This window comes from Balaenoptera physalus (genome assembly GCF_965194825.1).
Source record: "Balaenoptera physalus genome assembly, chromosome: 9".
In the NCBI taxonomy this organism is placed as follows: Eukaryota; Metazoa; Chordata; class Mammalia; order Artiodactyla; family Balaenopteridae; genus Balaenoptera; species Balaenoptera physalus.
Genome location: NC_138888.1, coordinates 20,453,042 through 20,468,260, shown reverse-complemented (window position 1 = coordinate 20,468,260; position 15,219 = coordinate 20,453,042). Strand labels below are relative to the sequence as shown.

Sequence of the window (15,219 nt, the reverse complement as noted above, 5' to 3'; positions counted from 1 at the left end):
ATCATTTGTTTTCAAATGATACATGGAGACCTCGGGATTTCTAGGCAGTGCTGGGAGGTTGGAGTGTACCCCCAGGGCTGGGAGGGATACTGAATAATCAAGTTCCAGTCTCAAGCCCTGATTCAAGCAATGTTCTTTTTGTCAGTTTCTTAGATAGAACTTCTGGATAAAATTTTGTTTGAAGAGAGTGAGTGTATCATGATCTAGAAAAGTTGCTTTCAGTTTTATGGATAATTGAGAATTTTGGCCGGGTGTAGAGGAAAGCGTGGCATCTAGGTTGTATCTTTTTTCAGTGAATCTGTAAGGTTGAGATACTTTGTGTACACCTGGATTTGGATTTTTACGTTTAAAATTGAGCAAAGATTCAGAACATTCTCATCTTACCGTAACTCTGCCGTCAATATACAATGTAGTCTTTGGTATTTAACTTTACCATTCTGATCAAGTTTCTTCTCCAGGAAAAACAAAAATATGATTGCATCTCCCTTCGGTATGTGATGGAACATTATTGTTTAAATTATTCCATAATTTTGAGCTATTTTAGAGCGTTCTGTTTCTTTTTTCAATCAGATTATTTAGAGATGTGTTTGCTATCTATAACAAATATCCTGTAATATCTGTGAAAAGGCCCCTGCAGGCACTTGAATACACAGTATCTCTTCTAGAATAAACAGTCATTTCTGTTAGTTTTGATTTTGTCACGGTGGACCTCAGGGCAACCAAACATGGGAGTGGAAGACAATTGAGAATGTCCCCCACCCCTACGCCCCACTGCTTTTTTTTTTTTAATATATATTTATTTATTTTATTTATTTTATTTTTGACTGCGTTGGGTCTTCGTTGCTGCACGCGGGCCTTCTCTAGTTGTGGCGAGCGGGGGCCACTCTTTATTGCGGTACACAGGCCTCTCACCGCTGTGGCCTCTCCTGCTGTGAAGCACGGGCTCCAGGCGCGCGGGCCCCAGTAGTTGAGGCTCGCAGGCTCAGCAGTTGTGACACAAGGGCTTAGTTGCTCCGTGGCATGTGGGATCCCCCAGGACCAGGGCTCGAACCCATGTCCCCTGCATTGGCAGGTGGATTCCAAACCACTGCGCCACCAGGGAAACCCCGCCCCACTGCTTTTGTATTAAATTGCTCTAAAGTGTTTGTTCTATGACTTTTGTCTCCCTCTGCCCTCTTTGCAGTCCTATCACACTCATCAGTATGTGGCCAGAGCACTATGAGTGAGTATTCACAGCTTCATATGCACAAGACTGATGTTCTGATCAGCTTTATTAGCATGGGGTGATTACTAAACTCTTGTTCTAAAATAATAGTTCTGCCTCCTGGGTAACAATCCTAGTGGTTTGTTTGCATGTCAAATTCATTATTTAACTAAGCTAACATTCCTAAAGTAACATCTATCAACATTTGTGTGTAAAACTGTTTATTTGCTTTCTCTCTTATAGCCCTTCACAGTCTCCTCAGCTGTTTCATGATGATACCCATTCAAGAATAGAACAGTATGCTACACGGTAAGAAACTTTGGTAGGAGCCCTCCACTGCACTGCCACCCAGAATGTATCTCTTTCTGTATTAATCTTATATCATTAACATGCCTTGATTTAAGGGAGGTAGTTTTGCAGAAGTCGTGATTCCATCATATTTGAAATCTGGGCTTTCATCTCTCCATGTTGTAATTTGCACTTTACCAATCACCTGCTATACATTCTATGGACTAAATCTCCATGGAATGTGATTACTGAGCTCATGAGAATCCAAACACTGTACAAGCAGGGTTTAGATAATGTAACCCAGTTTCAGTGAATGAAAGTAGGGATTGAAAGTGTTCTCAGGAGAGGGTGCACATATGAATTAAAATATGTAATTAAATGTATGCTAAAGCTTTATTATAGGGGTTTATTTTAGAGTCCTCAAACAATATAGAGTATAGGCTGGTCTTGATGGTATGTACAAACTTTCAGGAAAAAAATATACACTGAGCATTGGCAGTGCTAGTTACTACCTATGCCTTAAAAGGTTAGTTCAAGCACCATAAAATAGTAACATTTGAACTGAGTCTAGGCCAAGTAGAAATTTTGAGAGAAAGTCAGTCTTGGACCATTGGAAAAACATACTCAAAAGCATTGAGCTAGGAAAGAACATGGTTTATTTAAAGGATTGCAGGTGGAGAAAGGGGAAAGGATGAGAAGGAATGAAGGGACAGAAGCTGAAGTCCAATAATGGGGGGTCCACTTGCTAAGGAGTAGGATTCTGTCCTTTGGTAAAGGGGAGTCATGGAGAGTCTTTAAACACGAGAGGAACATAATCAGATTTGTGTGAGAATGAAGACTGACTTAAGGGTCCGGGAGCTCAATTCTGAGACTAGGTCTATTAGGAGACTAAGTAACATGATATAAAATAAAGGTCTCCAGGCCTTAAGGCAGTGGTGATAGAAATATAGCTCAACATTAGATGTTGTTTTAATTTCAAAGTCTTGCTAGGGGATTTGGGCCGTTCTGTATTTTGTGAGAATTAGGACAGTTTAAGGAACACTGAGGATGTACCAATCGACTATGCCCTATATGGCCACATTCTCTAACCTCCTTATTTTCATTTTTCAGACTGGCCCAGATGGAAAGGACTAATGGGTCTTTCCTCACTGATAGCAGCTCTACCACAGGAAGTGTGTAAGTAAATCATGAAATTAGTGCTGCCTGGGAAAGCTAGTTCTTGTATTATGGCTGTCGGATATAATCTTCATTGATTGCAGCCCTGAATTTTGATCCCAATCAAAATTGCTAAGTGTGGTTATAAAAATGTCTACATAGATTTTATGCTTTCAAGGCATGATAGTATAAATTGGATATGTTTATTTATTTAGTTTCATATAAGTTACTGAAAAAAATCCTACATTTGGCCACTCATCTGCCTCAGGAAAATCAGATTGTTTTATTTATAAATACAGGTATAGATATTCATTCCATTTGTCTGATATTTCTTGTTAATTTAACGAATGTAATTCTACAGAATATGTGCCATTCTGTAAAACTCTCTTCCTTCTGTGTGCTCATATTTTCTCCATAATCTCTGCTATTTAATAATTATAACCCATACAGGCTTGGACATCTCTTCCCCACCCTTCATTGAAAAGTGTTAACTCCTCTGCCAATATCTGATTTTATTAGCAACTAGGAAAAGCCTCCTTAACTTAAGAATACTTTTTAAAAACCTTTCTAGACAGATATTTTATCTCTGATTATCCCACTGTTGTGTGCCAGAACTTTTCCCACCCTCCACCACCTTGGAATTAACATTTTAAATTCCGAATGATGTCTATAAGATTTCAATAGTGTCAAGTTCACTTGACTCACACAGATTCATTGTGGTCTGGATCTGGTGGGAAGCTGTAAGGTAGCCAGGAAAGTTGTAGAACATGGTTCTTAGGTGTTTTATACTAAAAAAGATCATGGAGAGAGCCAAGTTGAAATACCTTAGGGCACTCTAACATGGAATGTCTTCTTGTCAATATTTTTAAAAAATTGTTTTACTATCATTAAGCTTATAAATAAAAGCTCTCAGGAGATTGTTCAATTTTAAATTTCAAAGATTAGCAAGTTAATACTATATAATAATACAGTAGTGATTTACCTTATTATTAATGTACTGTGAGTTTGGAACAATTCCCAAAGCAAGATAATAGCATATTCATAATGCTTGTTTCATATTTAACCTCCTAGTATGTATTTCTTATAAAGCAGTTAAGTATCTTGAATATCCTGAATCCACATGACTTCTACCACGTTTGACAAATAGCTAAAGAATTAAACAAAATTTAAAAATAATCATTAAAACCAAAATAATTAAAACCAAACTTAAATTCTTTAAAATGTGTTTTTTGCATCTTGTGAACAGAGTAAAGGCAATGCTCAAAGTTAGTTTCTCCTATTTTCAAATTAGAATAAGCACTATTTATTTTTAAATTTAGCACCAATGCCTGAGAAAAGACAATAATCAGAAGCTGAATACATTTTAATATACTATCAGCAGATATCTTAACTCATTCTTCCATCCAGCAAATATTTATTGTAACCCTACCTTGCAGTAGCGTGCTGGAGGCAATTGTGAAAGCTGGTTGTTAAATTTTCAAGAAGTTTGTAAGCTTCTTGTTAAACAGAGCGGTTATTCAAGTTCATTTGTATATACTTGCAGTTCAATAGATTAGGTTAAAATAAAAACAAAAGTAATACTCAAAACTCATCACATCCTAATTATTTTACTTCACTTTACTATAATCTGTGCTCTTGGGGTGTCAGGTGGTGTGCAACTGTGTATCTTTTCGCAGCTCTACCTTCTGTGAAGTCATTAGCTTAAATTGGCCGTGAGGAAGGTATTTAAACCACAGAATTAAAAATGTTACAAATCAGGGCCTTTTTATTTACTTATCTTGTAGAGAACCTGCTGGTAAACACTTAGCAGCACACCACTGCCATGCGCCCAATACTGTGTAGATAAAGGTCCATCTGTCTTCAGGAATCTTACAGGCTAGAGGGGAGATGGATAAGTGTTCCCACAGGGGAGGAACATGGTGAGGGCATTTGAAGTAGACAAAATAATGGGCCCCAAAAGAAGTCGACATCCTAATCCCTGAAACCTATGAGTGTGTCACTTTACATGGCAAAAGGGACTTTGCACAAGTGGTTAAATTAAGGATCTTGAGATGGGAAGATCATCCTGGATTACCTAGGTGGGTCCAGAGTAGTTGCAAGGGTCTTTGAAAGAGGGAGGAGAGTCAGTTAGGGAAGGAGAGGTAACCATAGAAGCAGAGGTGAGATACAGAGATTTTACAGGTGCTACGCTGCTGGCTTTGAAAATGGAGGAATGTGGTGGCCTCGAGGTGCTGGAAAAGGCAAGGAACCAAATTCTCCCTTCTATGGGAGATTAAATTAATAGTGTAAGAATGTATAAATCACTAAAGAGAAATTGTTTTCCAATTACTGGTACATTAATATTTTCTTAATGAATATGTTAATAAATCTTACTTTGATAAAGCCAATCTGGAATTTCTTTGCTCTTTCACAGTTTGAACTACTGAGTATTCTGGGGTTCTTTTCCTGTGAACATGCAGGGGTTCCATCAAGTGAGAACGCTAACAAGGACTCAACCCTCGAAACCCTACTCTGGACCTAAAATCCAGTGGTTTGACATGAAATGGTCATTTTTTTCTCCCTTAAATGTATAATATTTACCTTTAAAATATTTTCATTTTAATCAGTACTATTGACTTGACAAGATGAATAAGTATTACAATAATAAATTTGTAATTCAACATCTGCTGGGCCCAATCTCCCAAATTTGGTTTTGAGTGATCTCAGCCATAGGCAATAAAAGAGATATGAGATATGAATTTTGAGGCTTGAATTTTGAGACTTGAGATATGAATTTTCAGACTTGAACTTGTAATTCTCTCTAAGTTACCCAAGGCCCTTTTAGTCATTTGTATCTGCAGTTTGAGCCTTTCTCTGTCCTTCAAACTGGTCTATGAAACCAACTCCCTGACTCCTCACAATGTTCATCTTCTGCGAAGCTGGTTAATTAGTCGTTGTACCTCCATGCATCATGGGCTGCTACCTCCCCAGCCTAGACCTGAATCAATCTCGTGGCTTTTTACCCCCACATAAACCCAATTCCCAATATTCCCTTTTCTCCTGAAAGTCTGACTGTAGACAATTTAAAGGCATTAATTTTAAGGATACTAATTTTCTTTCAAGGAGGAATTGAGCAACCATGTCTCAAAAAGAGACAGGACTCAGGATAGTCCTGGGGAATCTGAGTAGCTGGAACTCAAGGACATCTCCTTAGGCCATTGCCATCAGGATGTCTCACTCCATCTGCCCATGAGCGACACTGTTGTTTGTGGAAGGATCAAATTGGGGGGCTGGCCTGATTGGCACTGGCGTTGCTATTTGCAACTCTGAAGCCTGGAACAGAAAAAATCTTTAAAGGAAGGAAATTGCGGACAAAGCGCTTTGCTGTACATTTACTTGACCTGGTTGGTCATATGAATGGCTAGGTTAGGACTCTAGACCTTGTCCATTGACTTTGGACATTGAATATTATGGAGAGTTGGAAGCTAAACATTTTTCTTTCTTTACAAATGATTTCCTGTTTTGTTTTTATTTCTGGCTGATTTCTTGAGATGCTTTATCCTGAATAGATAACATTTTCACTGGGATATATATGAACATTTTTCTTTTGTTATTATTTCTTTTTTGCATACTCAGTCTTTTTAGTTTCTATACTCCTCTTTTTCGCCTGAGAAATATTTACAAATGTTCTCCTCTACTCTTACTTTATTACTTTATTATTTCATTTTATCATTTAGTTTATATGCACTGTATTTTTGTGCTTTGTCCATTTGTCCTGTCCATTTATTAGATCTGTACTTTTTAATCCTCTCTTATTATGGCCTCTCTCTTCACTTACATTGAGTGAAGTGCCTCCAAGCATCACTGACTTAGAGTCTTGTCATCCTTAGCAGCTAATTGGTATCCCTGTGGTGTTGATACATTAGCCTCACAGCCTTCTCTGCTCCTTCATAATACAGTTATGTTTAGGGTATAATAATAAATTACCCATTTACTCCCTCTCAGGAAAATACCCTCCCCCACCTCCAAACACACACGCACATACCTCCTTGCCAGGTTTCTGTTTGATTTTGCGACAGGGGCATCCTAGGAGCTTTGGGTTCTGCTTTCTTTCTTTCTTTTTTAATTTATTTTTTTGCCCGCACTGCACAGCTTGTGGGATCTTAGTTCCCCGACCAGGGATCAAACCCATGCCCCCTGCAGTGCAAGTGCAGAGTCTTAACCACTGTACCGCCAGGGAAGTCCCTGGATTCTGCTTTCAAACACTGCTGCTCTGCATTGGTGCAGGACCTATTCTCTCCTCTTATCCTCGCTCTTCTAAATTTAGAAGCAAGCATGAGATTCTTCTAAGAGGCTCCCTTATTTATTTCACAGCGATATGGTGTTTTTGCAGGACAGGTATCAAAGGATGATGCCATAGCTTATTTCAGTCCTTCCCATCTATGTTTCTTATTTCCAGTTTCTAACTGTGTTGAAAGAGTCCCACTCCTTTTTTATTCATTTGATAGTAGAAAGAAGGTGAGATTAGGGAGGTTTACTGATAAAGGAAGCAAAGTAAATCAGCAAGTGGCTCATTTGAACCTGTGCTTTGGCCGTTTTGCAGGCCTAACAGTCATTATTTTCAGTTCCTTCTTTATATTGCTCTGATCTCAGTGCTCAGGAGATACCTTTTCTAAGAACTCACTACCTCTCAGATTCAATTTCATGTCCCCTCTTTATCAGAGTAAAGTGTGATAACACAGGGTTGGATTTTCAAATTTGACTCACAGAATCAAAGATCTCACCTAGTATCAAACATTACTCATAAGCAAAAGGTCCAGGACTGCCCGTGCCACTCACCAGGTTACTTCTGCGTTAGGATGTGCTCTGACCGCAGGGTAACAGATGAGGTCTTTAAGGGATATTTGCAGTCACATCACTTACACAGTAGGGAGCTGGTTCAGTCATGGAATAGCTCCATTTTATACTCTGATAGCTACATAACTTACAAGATGTTTTTCTGAAGCCCTATCCTGTAAATCCATAGATTCCAGGATTTGTTTACCAAAAGCCATCAAAACAGGTCAGGTACAGTCTGCCAAAGGTATTCTATAACAGGACTCTCCTGCTAGTATTAGCCAGGAAGTCTGTCATTTGCACATTTACAAGGAGATCTGACTGGATCTCTGGTAAAAGAAGGGAAGGGACTCCCGTCTTGCTGATAAGCATTTCCTTCACATAAACATATCAACTTCGTCTACTTTGTTATACTTCTGTTTCTGTCAGTCATTAGATCTGACCACATTATTAATATGTCTAGTTCATTAGACAAGTAGTTAGAAAAGTGGAAGAACCCAAGTCAATTAAATGGAGTTCCTTGTTTAATGCAGAATGATTGATCCTAGAAGTGACATGCTGATAATACCAAGTAAGATATCTGTAGCTATTTTATAAATATCTACAATTATAATTTATGCTAAGTTATTTAAATGAAAGAATATAAGGATTTGCTTCTCCCACGCTTTGGGTTACAAAGCGTTATAAAATTGCTTTTAACCACATGCTAAAGACAATGAAATCAACTAGTTGATTGGGACTGCTATAGCAAAAGACTACAAACTGGGCGGCTTATAAATGACTAACATTTTTTTCTCATAGTTCTGGAGACGGGGAAGTCCAAGATCAAGGAGCCAGTGGATTTGGTACCTGAGGAGGACCCCCTTCCTGGTTCATAGCTGTCATTTTGTAGTCCCCTCACATGGCAGAAGCAGGAAGGGAGCTCTCTGGGGTCTCTTTCATAAGGATACTAATCCTAATCTTGGAGGCTCCACCCTCATGACCTAATCACCTCCCAAAGACCCTACCTCCACACACCTTTACACTGGGGATCAGGTTTCAACATAATTTCGGGGAGAGGAAACAGTCTATAACAGTTTATTTTTAATGAACAGTCTTTTAACCTACTCTTTTGGCATTCAGTTATTGATTTTGCCTATAGAGTCTTTTAACTATTTAAGTGTTGTACTTTATTTTATATCCTCTGCTGAATAAAATATCTCTTCTAAGGTTTGTGAGATATACATGTTAGACCAAAGCAAAGCATGAAATGTTGGTATGTGTGTATAGTATACATACACTATTAGGTAAAATATCTTCCCAGAGTTTTAAAGTGAGGTCATTGGGACATTGAGCTTTAAGGCAGTCATGGCTCAGTAGCCATCCTGACCATCATTGTTTCTACTTCCTTTACCTCCGGAGACATCCATGTCCAGATGTGAGCCTTTTTGTGTGTCTCCTTTGTCTCCATAGGGAGGACGAGCATGCGCTCATCCAGCAGTACTGCCAGACGCTCGGCGGGGAGTCCCCTGTGAGCCAGCCCCAGAGTCCCGCTCAGATCCTGAAGTCGGTAGAGAGGGAAGAACGCGGAGAACTGGAGCGGATCATTGCTGACCTTGAGGAAGAACAAAGGTGTGCTAGACCTGGGAGGAGAAGATGTGTCACCCTGGGAAAACTTCTGATGGGGAATTCTTTCATATTCACTTCAACATGACCCTTAACCCATTCTTTTTTCAGGACTATTGTCCAGGAAGTACAGTGGAGGCAAAGTTTTAGAGGACATTAACACGCTGAGCAGCTGGCTGCAGATTACAGCTGCATTTCAGGGTTCAGGGATGGTGTCTGCTAGAGCACTTGTTTATTTAAAAGCACGGTTTTATTCATGCTTGCTTAGATCATTGTTGTACGTGTTTTTACCTATGAGGAAGTAAGTAGCGTGGGCTACATGTGGAGCTCATGGACAATTCTGGTGAGAAGGTGAGGTATGCAATACTAATTCCGGTTTTCCCTTCTCTACACTAGAAGTCTGCAAGTGGAATACGAGCAGCTGAAAGAGCAACACTTGAGAAGGGGCCTCCCTGTTGGCTCCCCTCCAGACTCTGTTGTGTCTCCTCATCACACGTCGGAGGATTCAGAACTTATAGCAGAAGCAAAACTCCTCAGGCAGCATAAAGGTCGGCTGGAGGCTAGGATGCAGATTTTGGAAGATCACAACAAGCAGCTGGAGTCTCAGCTCCACCGGCTTCGGCAGCTGCTAGAGCAGGTAGAGTGCGCAGAACTTGATGTCACCTGTCCCCACACCATCTGCCCCAGTCCCATGTCCCATGAGACTCAGTCCCAGAGTTGGTAGAGAGGTTCACTTCCGGTTTCTCCTCTCCATAGTGGATTTAGACTGGCTTAGAAATCCCTCTTCAAACATAAGCATTGAATGCTCACTGGCGCCAAAAAGTGCGTTTTCCCAGCTTAAGATGGAATTGCCCGTTCTTCTTTAACACTGAAATCTATCTCAGCTCTGCATAGTTTAAGGCAAAAGATCCTATAACATATATCTGCATAAATTACATTTGGGAAACATCTGTGGACATGAAGGGAAAGGAAGTGACCTGAACTCTTCATGGTAAAACCTACTTCCAATGAGCTATTTTCAAGAAATTAAGTAACAGATGTTTATTAATTTGCAGTTATTATTTCCTAACATAGCTATTATTTCCTGCCTTAACATGTTTTATGGCAGTTGTTTGCAGACTTTCTTGACAATAAAAAATACAATTTGCATTATGATGAATGCATACATATATGATGAATACAAAATGCTAATTGCTGTTATCAAAAAATGCTGTCTCTTACTTTCTATTTTTTTCCTTCCTTCTTTCCTTCTTCCCTTCCTTCCTTCCTTCCTTCATCCCTCCCTCCCTCTTATTTTTCTTCTATCTTCCTTTCTTAGTGCTGGTTTTATAACTCATCAACGGGTAATAGCCTGCAATTTTGAAAAACACTGTTCTTTGGGATATAAAAGAAGCATCAGATACAGCTTCTGCCTTTTTACCTGCAATCTTGTTAGGGACCATAACAAAATAGTACGATATATAAGGTAGTATCATCTATAAAGACACAACACACTATAGAGAATTAAGTACCTGATTACATCTAGCAGTTAAAGAATAGGCGTCATGTCACAGAACTGGTAGTGAAGATGTCTTTGCAGCAGGTGTCTTATCGTATAGAATCCCAGCAAATGGGCCTGGAACTTTTCTCTCTTGAAGAATCCCTGACATGAGAATTCATGTCATCTTTTGCCTTTTTCTCTGGCCTATGCAGTATGGGGCCCCTACACAGTGAATAGGAATGACTTTCCCCAGAAATGATTTGTTGAGTCAAAGGCAGAAACAACTCTCTCTCCAGTGATTTTCTCAAATTTTAGAAAACCATCTTTTCACAGTTGCTATCAGTATCTTTTAACATGTCAGAATCATTCAAAACAGTGTAATTTTTGCATTACCTGCACAGCGGGCCACAGAATACCCCTTATACTTTCTGAATGTCTGTCACTGTTTCAGACTTTTTGTGAGACTGCTTGGGGGAAGGTTTACTTTGTAATTTTGCATCATTAGACCTTCCCCAAGGCCTGGCTAGTTTTCCCTAAGTACTTTGAATGTTTGAAGTTTATCTTGGCGCCACTGCTGTACATTGGAAAAGCTACATTGTTAGTAATGTGAATTTGATGTTTCTGAATGGTGCCTGGGTAAGGGATGGCTTTTCTCTGGAACTCTCTTGTTTAGAATATGGAGTGTGAGTATTAAGGACTTACTGCATAGGTAGAATTGTTGTAGAAGGAAGCTGTGCTTGAAAGCTGTGTTTGCTGTAGTCTGTTGATGCTCTTCAGAGAGCCGAAGGCTCTTCTGCTCACCCTCACCTCCCCCTACTCGCCTCCTCCTGTTAGACGGAGCTGCCTAATGGCTTGTGAGCCTTCAGAATTGCACAGTAATGCTTCTCGAGATATCGGATATCTAAATAGCTCTGTATATTCCAGACTGTGGAGCTCTTATCCCTTCTTAATGACTTAGCATGAATGCCATGCTAAGTTGATGGAAAATTCAACTCTGATAGTAAAAACTAGCAAAACTACCAGACTTCAGCTAATATAGATGTAATGGAAAAATCAGCATCAAAAACCTTGTAACTGGGACTTCCCTGGTGGCTCAGTGGTTGAGAATCTGCCTGCCAGTGCAGGGGACACGAGTTCGAGCCCTGGTCCGGGAAGATCCCACATGCCATGGAGCCACTAAGCCTGTGTGCCACAACTACTGAGCCTGTGCTCTAGAGCCCGCAAGCCACAACTACTGAGCCCGTGTGCTACAAGTACTGAAGCCCACGCACCTAGAGCCCGAGCTCTGAAACAAGAGAAGCCACTGCAATGAGAAGCCCACGCACTGCCACGCAGCGTAGCCCCCGCTCGCCACAACTAGAGAGAGCCCGCACGCAGCAATGAAGACCCAACGATGAAGACCCGATGCAGCCAAAAATAAATAAATGAATAAATAAATTTATTAAAAATATATTTTAAAAAAACAAAACAAAAAAAACATTGTAACTTCTGCATTCCCTTTACAGTGGATCACACTTTTCTAATTTGACCATGTACTTGTCAATTTCAAACTTTCTGCCTTTGTGAGGTATTTATTAGGTGTCAGATTCTGTTCTAATCGCTTTAGAAATACTAATTGATCACCTCCTTCACAAAACCCTCTGACACAGGCACTCTTACCACTAGTTTATAAATAAAAAATCCAATTTTTATAAATAAAAAGCAGACGATTATAAAATTTCCTCAGAGGGACTTCCTGGTGGTCCAGTGGTTAAGACTCCATGCTTCCATGCTTGGGGTGTGGATTCGATCCCTAGTCGAGGAACGAAGATCCCACATGCCACAGTGCAGTGCAGCCACAAAAAAAAAAAGAAAAAATATTTCCTCGGAATTACTCAGCTCTGAGTGACTGAGTTTGTATCCAAGCAGCTAAATCCAAAAGCGTGCTCTTCACCACTCTCCAATATTGCTGTTAAATATTGATTTGAATAAAAAATGAGCTAATTCTGAAATTAGATAAATTTACTGTATGAGAAACAGTGTTAATTTTTTTAAAGATGAATGCAACATGTTTCCAAATTCACTTGGTTGACATAAAAATAATGGAACAATTGAGGAATGACACTGACATTGATAGGTAAATCTTGCCATATAACCAAGTGAGTTCTTCAAGGTGCCCAAATCAAAAGGGAAGGACCACTTGGTCCTCACGTGAATACTGGTGAGCCCACCAACTGATGCTAAAATGTATTTGAAAATGACTGAGGGTGAAGAATGTTATGTGATTTAATTATCTGTAGTTGGGGAGGGGAAGTTAGAAACGGAAATGTTTTCTTTGATCATTATTTGAATCTTTCCTGTCTTCTAACCTCTGAATGTGATTCCAGCCTGAATCTGATTCCCAAATCAATGGCGTCTCCCCCTGGGCTTCACCTCAGCAATCCGCACTGAACTACTCCCTGGATCCGGACCCCGGCCCACAGTTCCATCAAGCAGGTCCGTGTCCCCAAGACTTGGCTACTCCCTCCCCTGGTCTACTCTGGGCTTTGCCATTTGTTTGCTTTTCACTTTAAATAACATTCTTACACATGGGTGCCTTTGGGCATAAAGGAATTTGTATTCTCTGTGGTCTCAGCTGAGTACAAAGCCATTTCAACTATACCAAAAAAGCAAACATTTTAGAATAGTAAACTATAATGCGCTTGTTTATATAAGGTGTAGTAGTGGACTGAATTTTGATGAAAGATGAAAAAGAGCTCTTTCCTTTTGGGGTGAGCACAATTTATTTTTTTCTTTGCCTTAGGAACAATTCTTTTTTTCAGTAAATTTCCTGTCTCTAAAATTTCATACTTCTACACATTCAGAATAAAATACTAAAGAATATTACATCAAACATAGTTTTCTTTGCCCAGGGCTGGAGACTCAGTATTCTGCTTTCTCCATCCTAGCTCCTACAGACATTGCTGCCTCTCCCACCCCCATCCGAGGCTGAAGGCCCACCCAGCCTGTCATTGGTCACAATGTGGACCTGTCACTGCTGCTAGGAAGGGCCCTGTCAACCAGGCATTCTGGAATGACATTTTGTTATTGATGAAATTAAGTTCTAAAATTCTACTGAGGACCACATACTTTAAGCAAATTAATTTATCTTTTGCTGCATTAATCTGAAGAAAATCTAAAATATTAATATTATTTTAATTTTTAAATAAGAGAACTATTTTGCTATCGATTATAGACTAAAAAACATCAGAGTAAAAAGTATCTTATAAAATACCTCTAGTGGGAATTCCCTGGCGGTCCAGTGGTTAGGACTCTGCGCTTCCACTGCAGGGGGCATGGGTTCGATCCCTGGTCGGGGAACTAAGATCCCACATGCCCCGCAGCATGGCCAAAAAAAAAAAAACTACCTCTAGTTTTGTGGCAGTATAAGCTAGCCTATACTGAAGTCTCCAAAAAGAAGGAAGGAAAAAGAAATTAATGGACTATCTTTCTCAGATGAAAAAATACTTGTAATGCACAATAGTGGAATTCTAATAAATTGCAATAACATGACTATTATTTGTCACTCGTGAATTTTCCCCTGACATGTGGGTTCTTCCTTTAGAAACATCTAATAAATTTTAATTATGTAAAATTCTGTTACCACAAAAAAATACAAAAATGGTTTTGGAATTTTCCCCTAAAATTATCCTTTATAAGGAGAACTATTTTCACCTTGATATTTAGAGGCCAGTACTAGTATTTTCTCCATGAAGTTGCGTTTTAGTGGAAGACCGGACATTAATTTCAGAGTGTCTCTTGTTCTTTCTATCTGCTGTCACAGCGGCAGAGGACCTGCTGGCCCCCCCTCATGACACCAGCACAGACCTCACCGAGGTTATGGAGCAGATCAACAGTACATTTCCATCTTGCTGCCGTGAGTATGAAAGATCATAATGCGACTGCTACGCTTTTTCCTTCCATTTCTTTTTTCCTGAGTGGAGCCCTTTGTCTTCTTTGGTAAGATAACAAAAACCAATATTAGAAACAAGACTGTAAATTATTTGAAGATAAATCAAACATTCCGTATGTCGGCAAAGCAAATGAAGCCCAGCCTAGATACCATCACATCACTGTGTGCAGGGCCAGTGAGAACCTGCTCTCTGGGATTCTTTGGTCTGCCTTCTGAGTGATAACATGAGACAAATGAAACAAGCCTGTCTTTAAGGAGAAATTATCCTCTTCAATGCAGGCTATAGTAAGAAACATGTATTACTTCAAAAGAGAGCTTTTAGTGACATACCAAACAAGGTCTGAAAATAGCTTTTTCTAATGTAATTCCCTCTCTTCTCTTCAGACCTTGTCTTCTGATGTCATCAAATTCAGGTGTAGAAAGGGATTATTTTCAAATTTTCCTTTTTTTTTCCCTCCTTTTTTTTTTTTGTTTTGGTTTGGGTTTTTTTTGGTTTTGGAGTTCTTTTCTCATGGAATAAAATAGTCACTGTATAAAGGCCAAACTATTTAAGGCACCACAGATTATGACCCTGTGAATTTTCCATATGGAAACTAAGAGCCAGAAAATAACCAAATAAAAACAGTTCAAATCCCAGAGGAAATTATATAATGATTGCTATTTATTGATTTTTTTCCCAAACATTTTGATTTCAGTACCTTGCCGCCTTGCAGTTTCTGCTGAGCTCTCACAGAAAACATT

The 15,219-nt window shown here is 39.4% G+C and overlaps 1 protein-coding gene across 13 annotated transcripts in view; it reads left to right on the top strand.

Moving 5' to 3' along the window:
• UTRN (utrophin) overlaps positions 1-15,219 on the top strand; it is a 496,228-nt gene that overhangs the window by 466,116 nt on the left and 14,893 nt on the right. For all 13 annotated transcript variants that reach the window (XM_082474349.1, XM_082474346.1, XM_082474342.1 and 10 more), the window contains 7 exons: positions 1,184-1,222; positions 1,448-1,513; positions 2,603-2,668; positions 8,915-9,073; positions 9,464-9,704; positions 12,914-13,022; positions 14,350-14,442. In XM_082474349.1, coding sequence (XP_082330475.1) covers positions 1,184-1,222; positions 1,448-1,513; positions 2,603-2,668; positions 8,915-9,073; positions 9,464-9,704; positions 12,914-13,022; positions 14,350-14,442 — 773 coding nt within the window. The remainder of the gene's footprint in view (positions 1-1,183; positions 1,223-1,447; positions 1,514-2,602; positions 2,669-8,914; positions 9,074-9,463; positions 9,705-12,913; positions 13,023-14,349; positions 14,443-15,219) is intronic.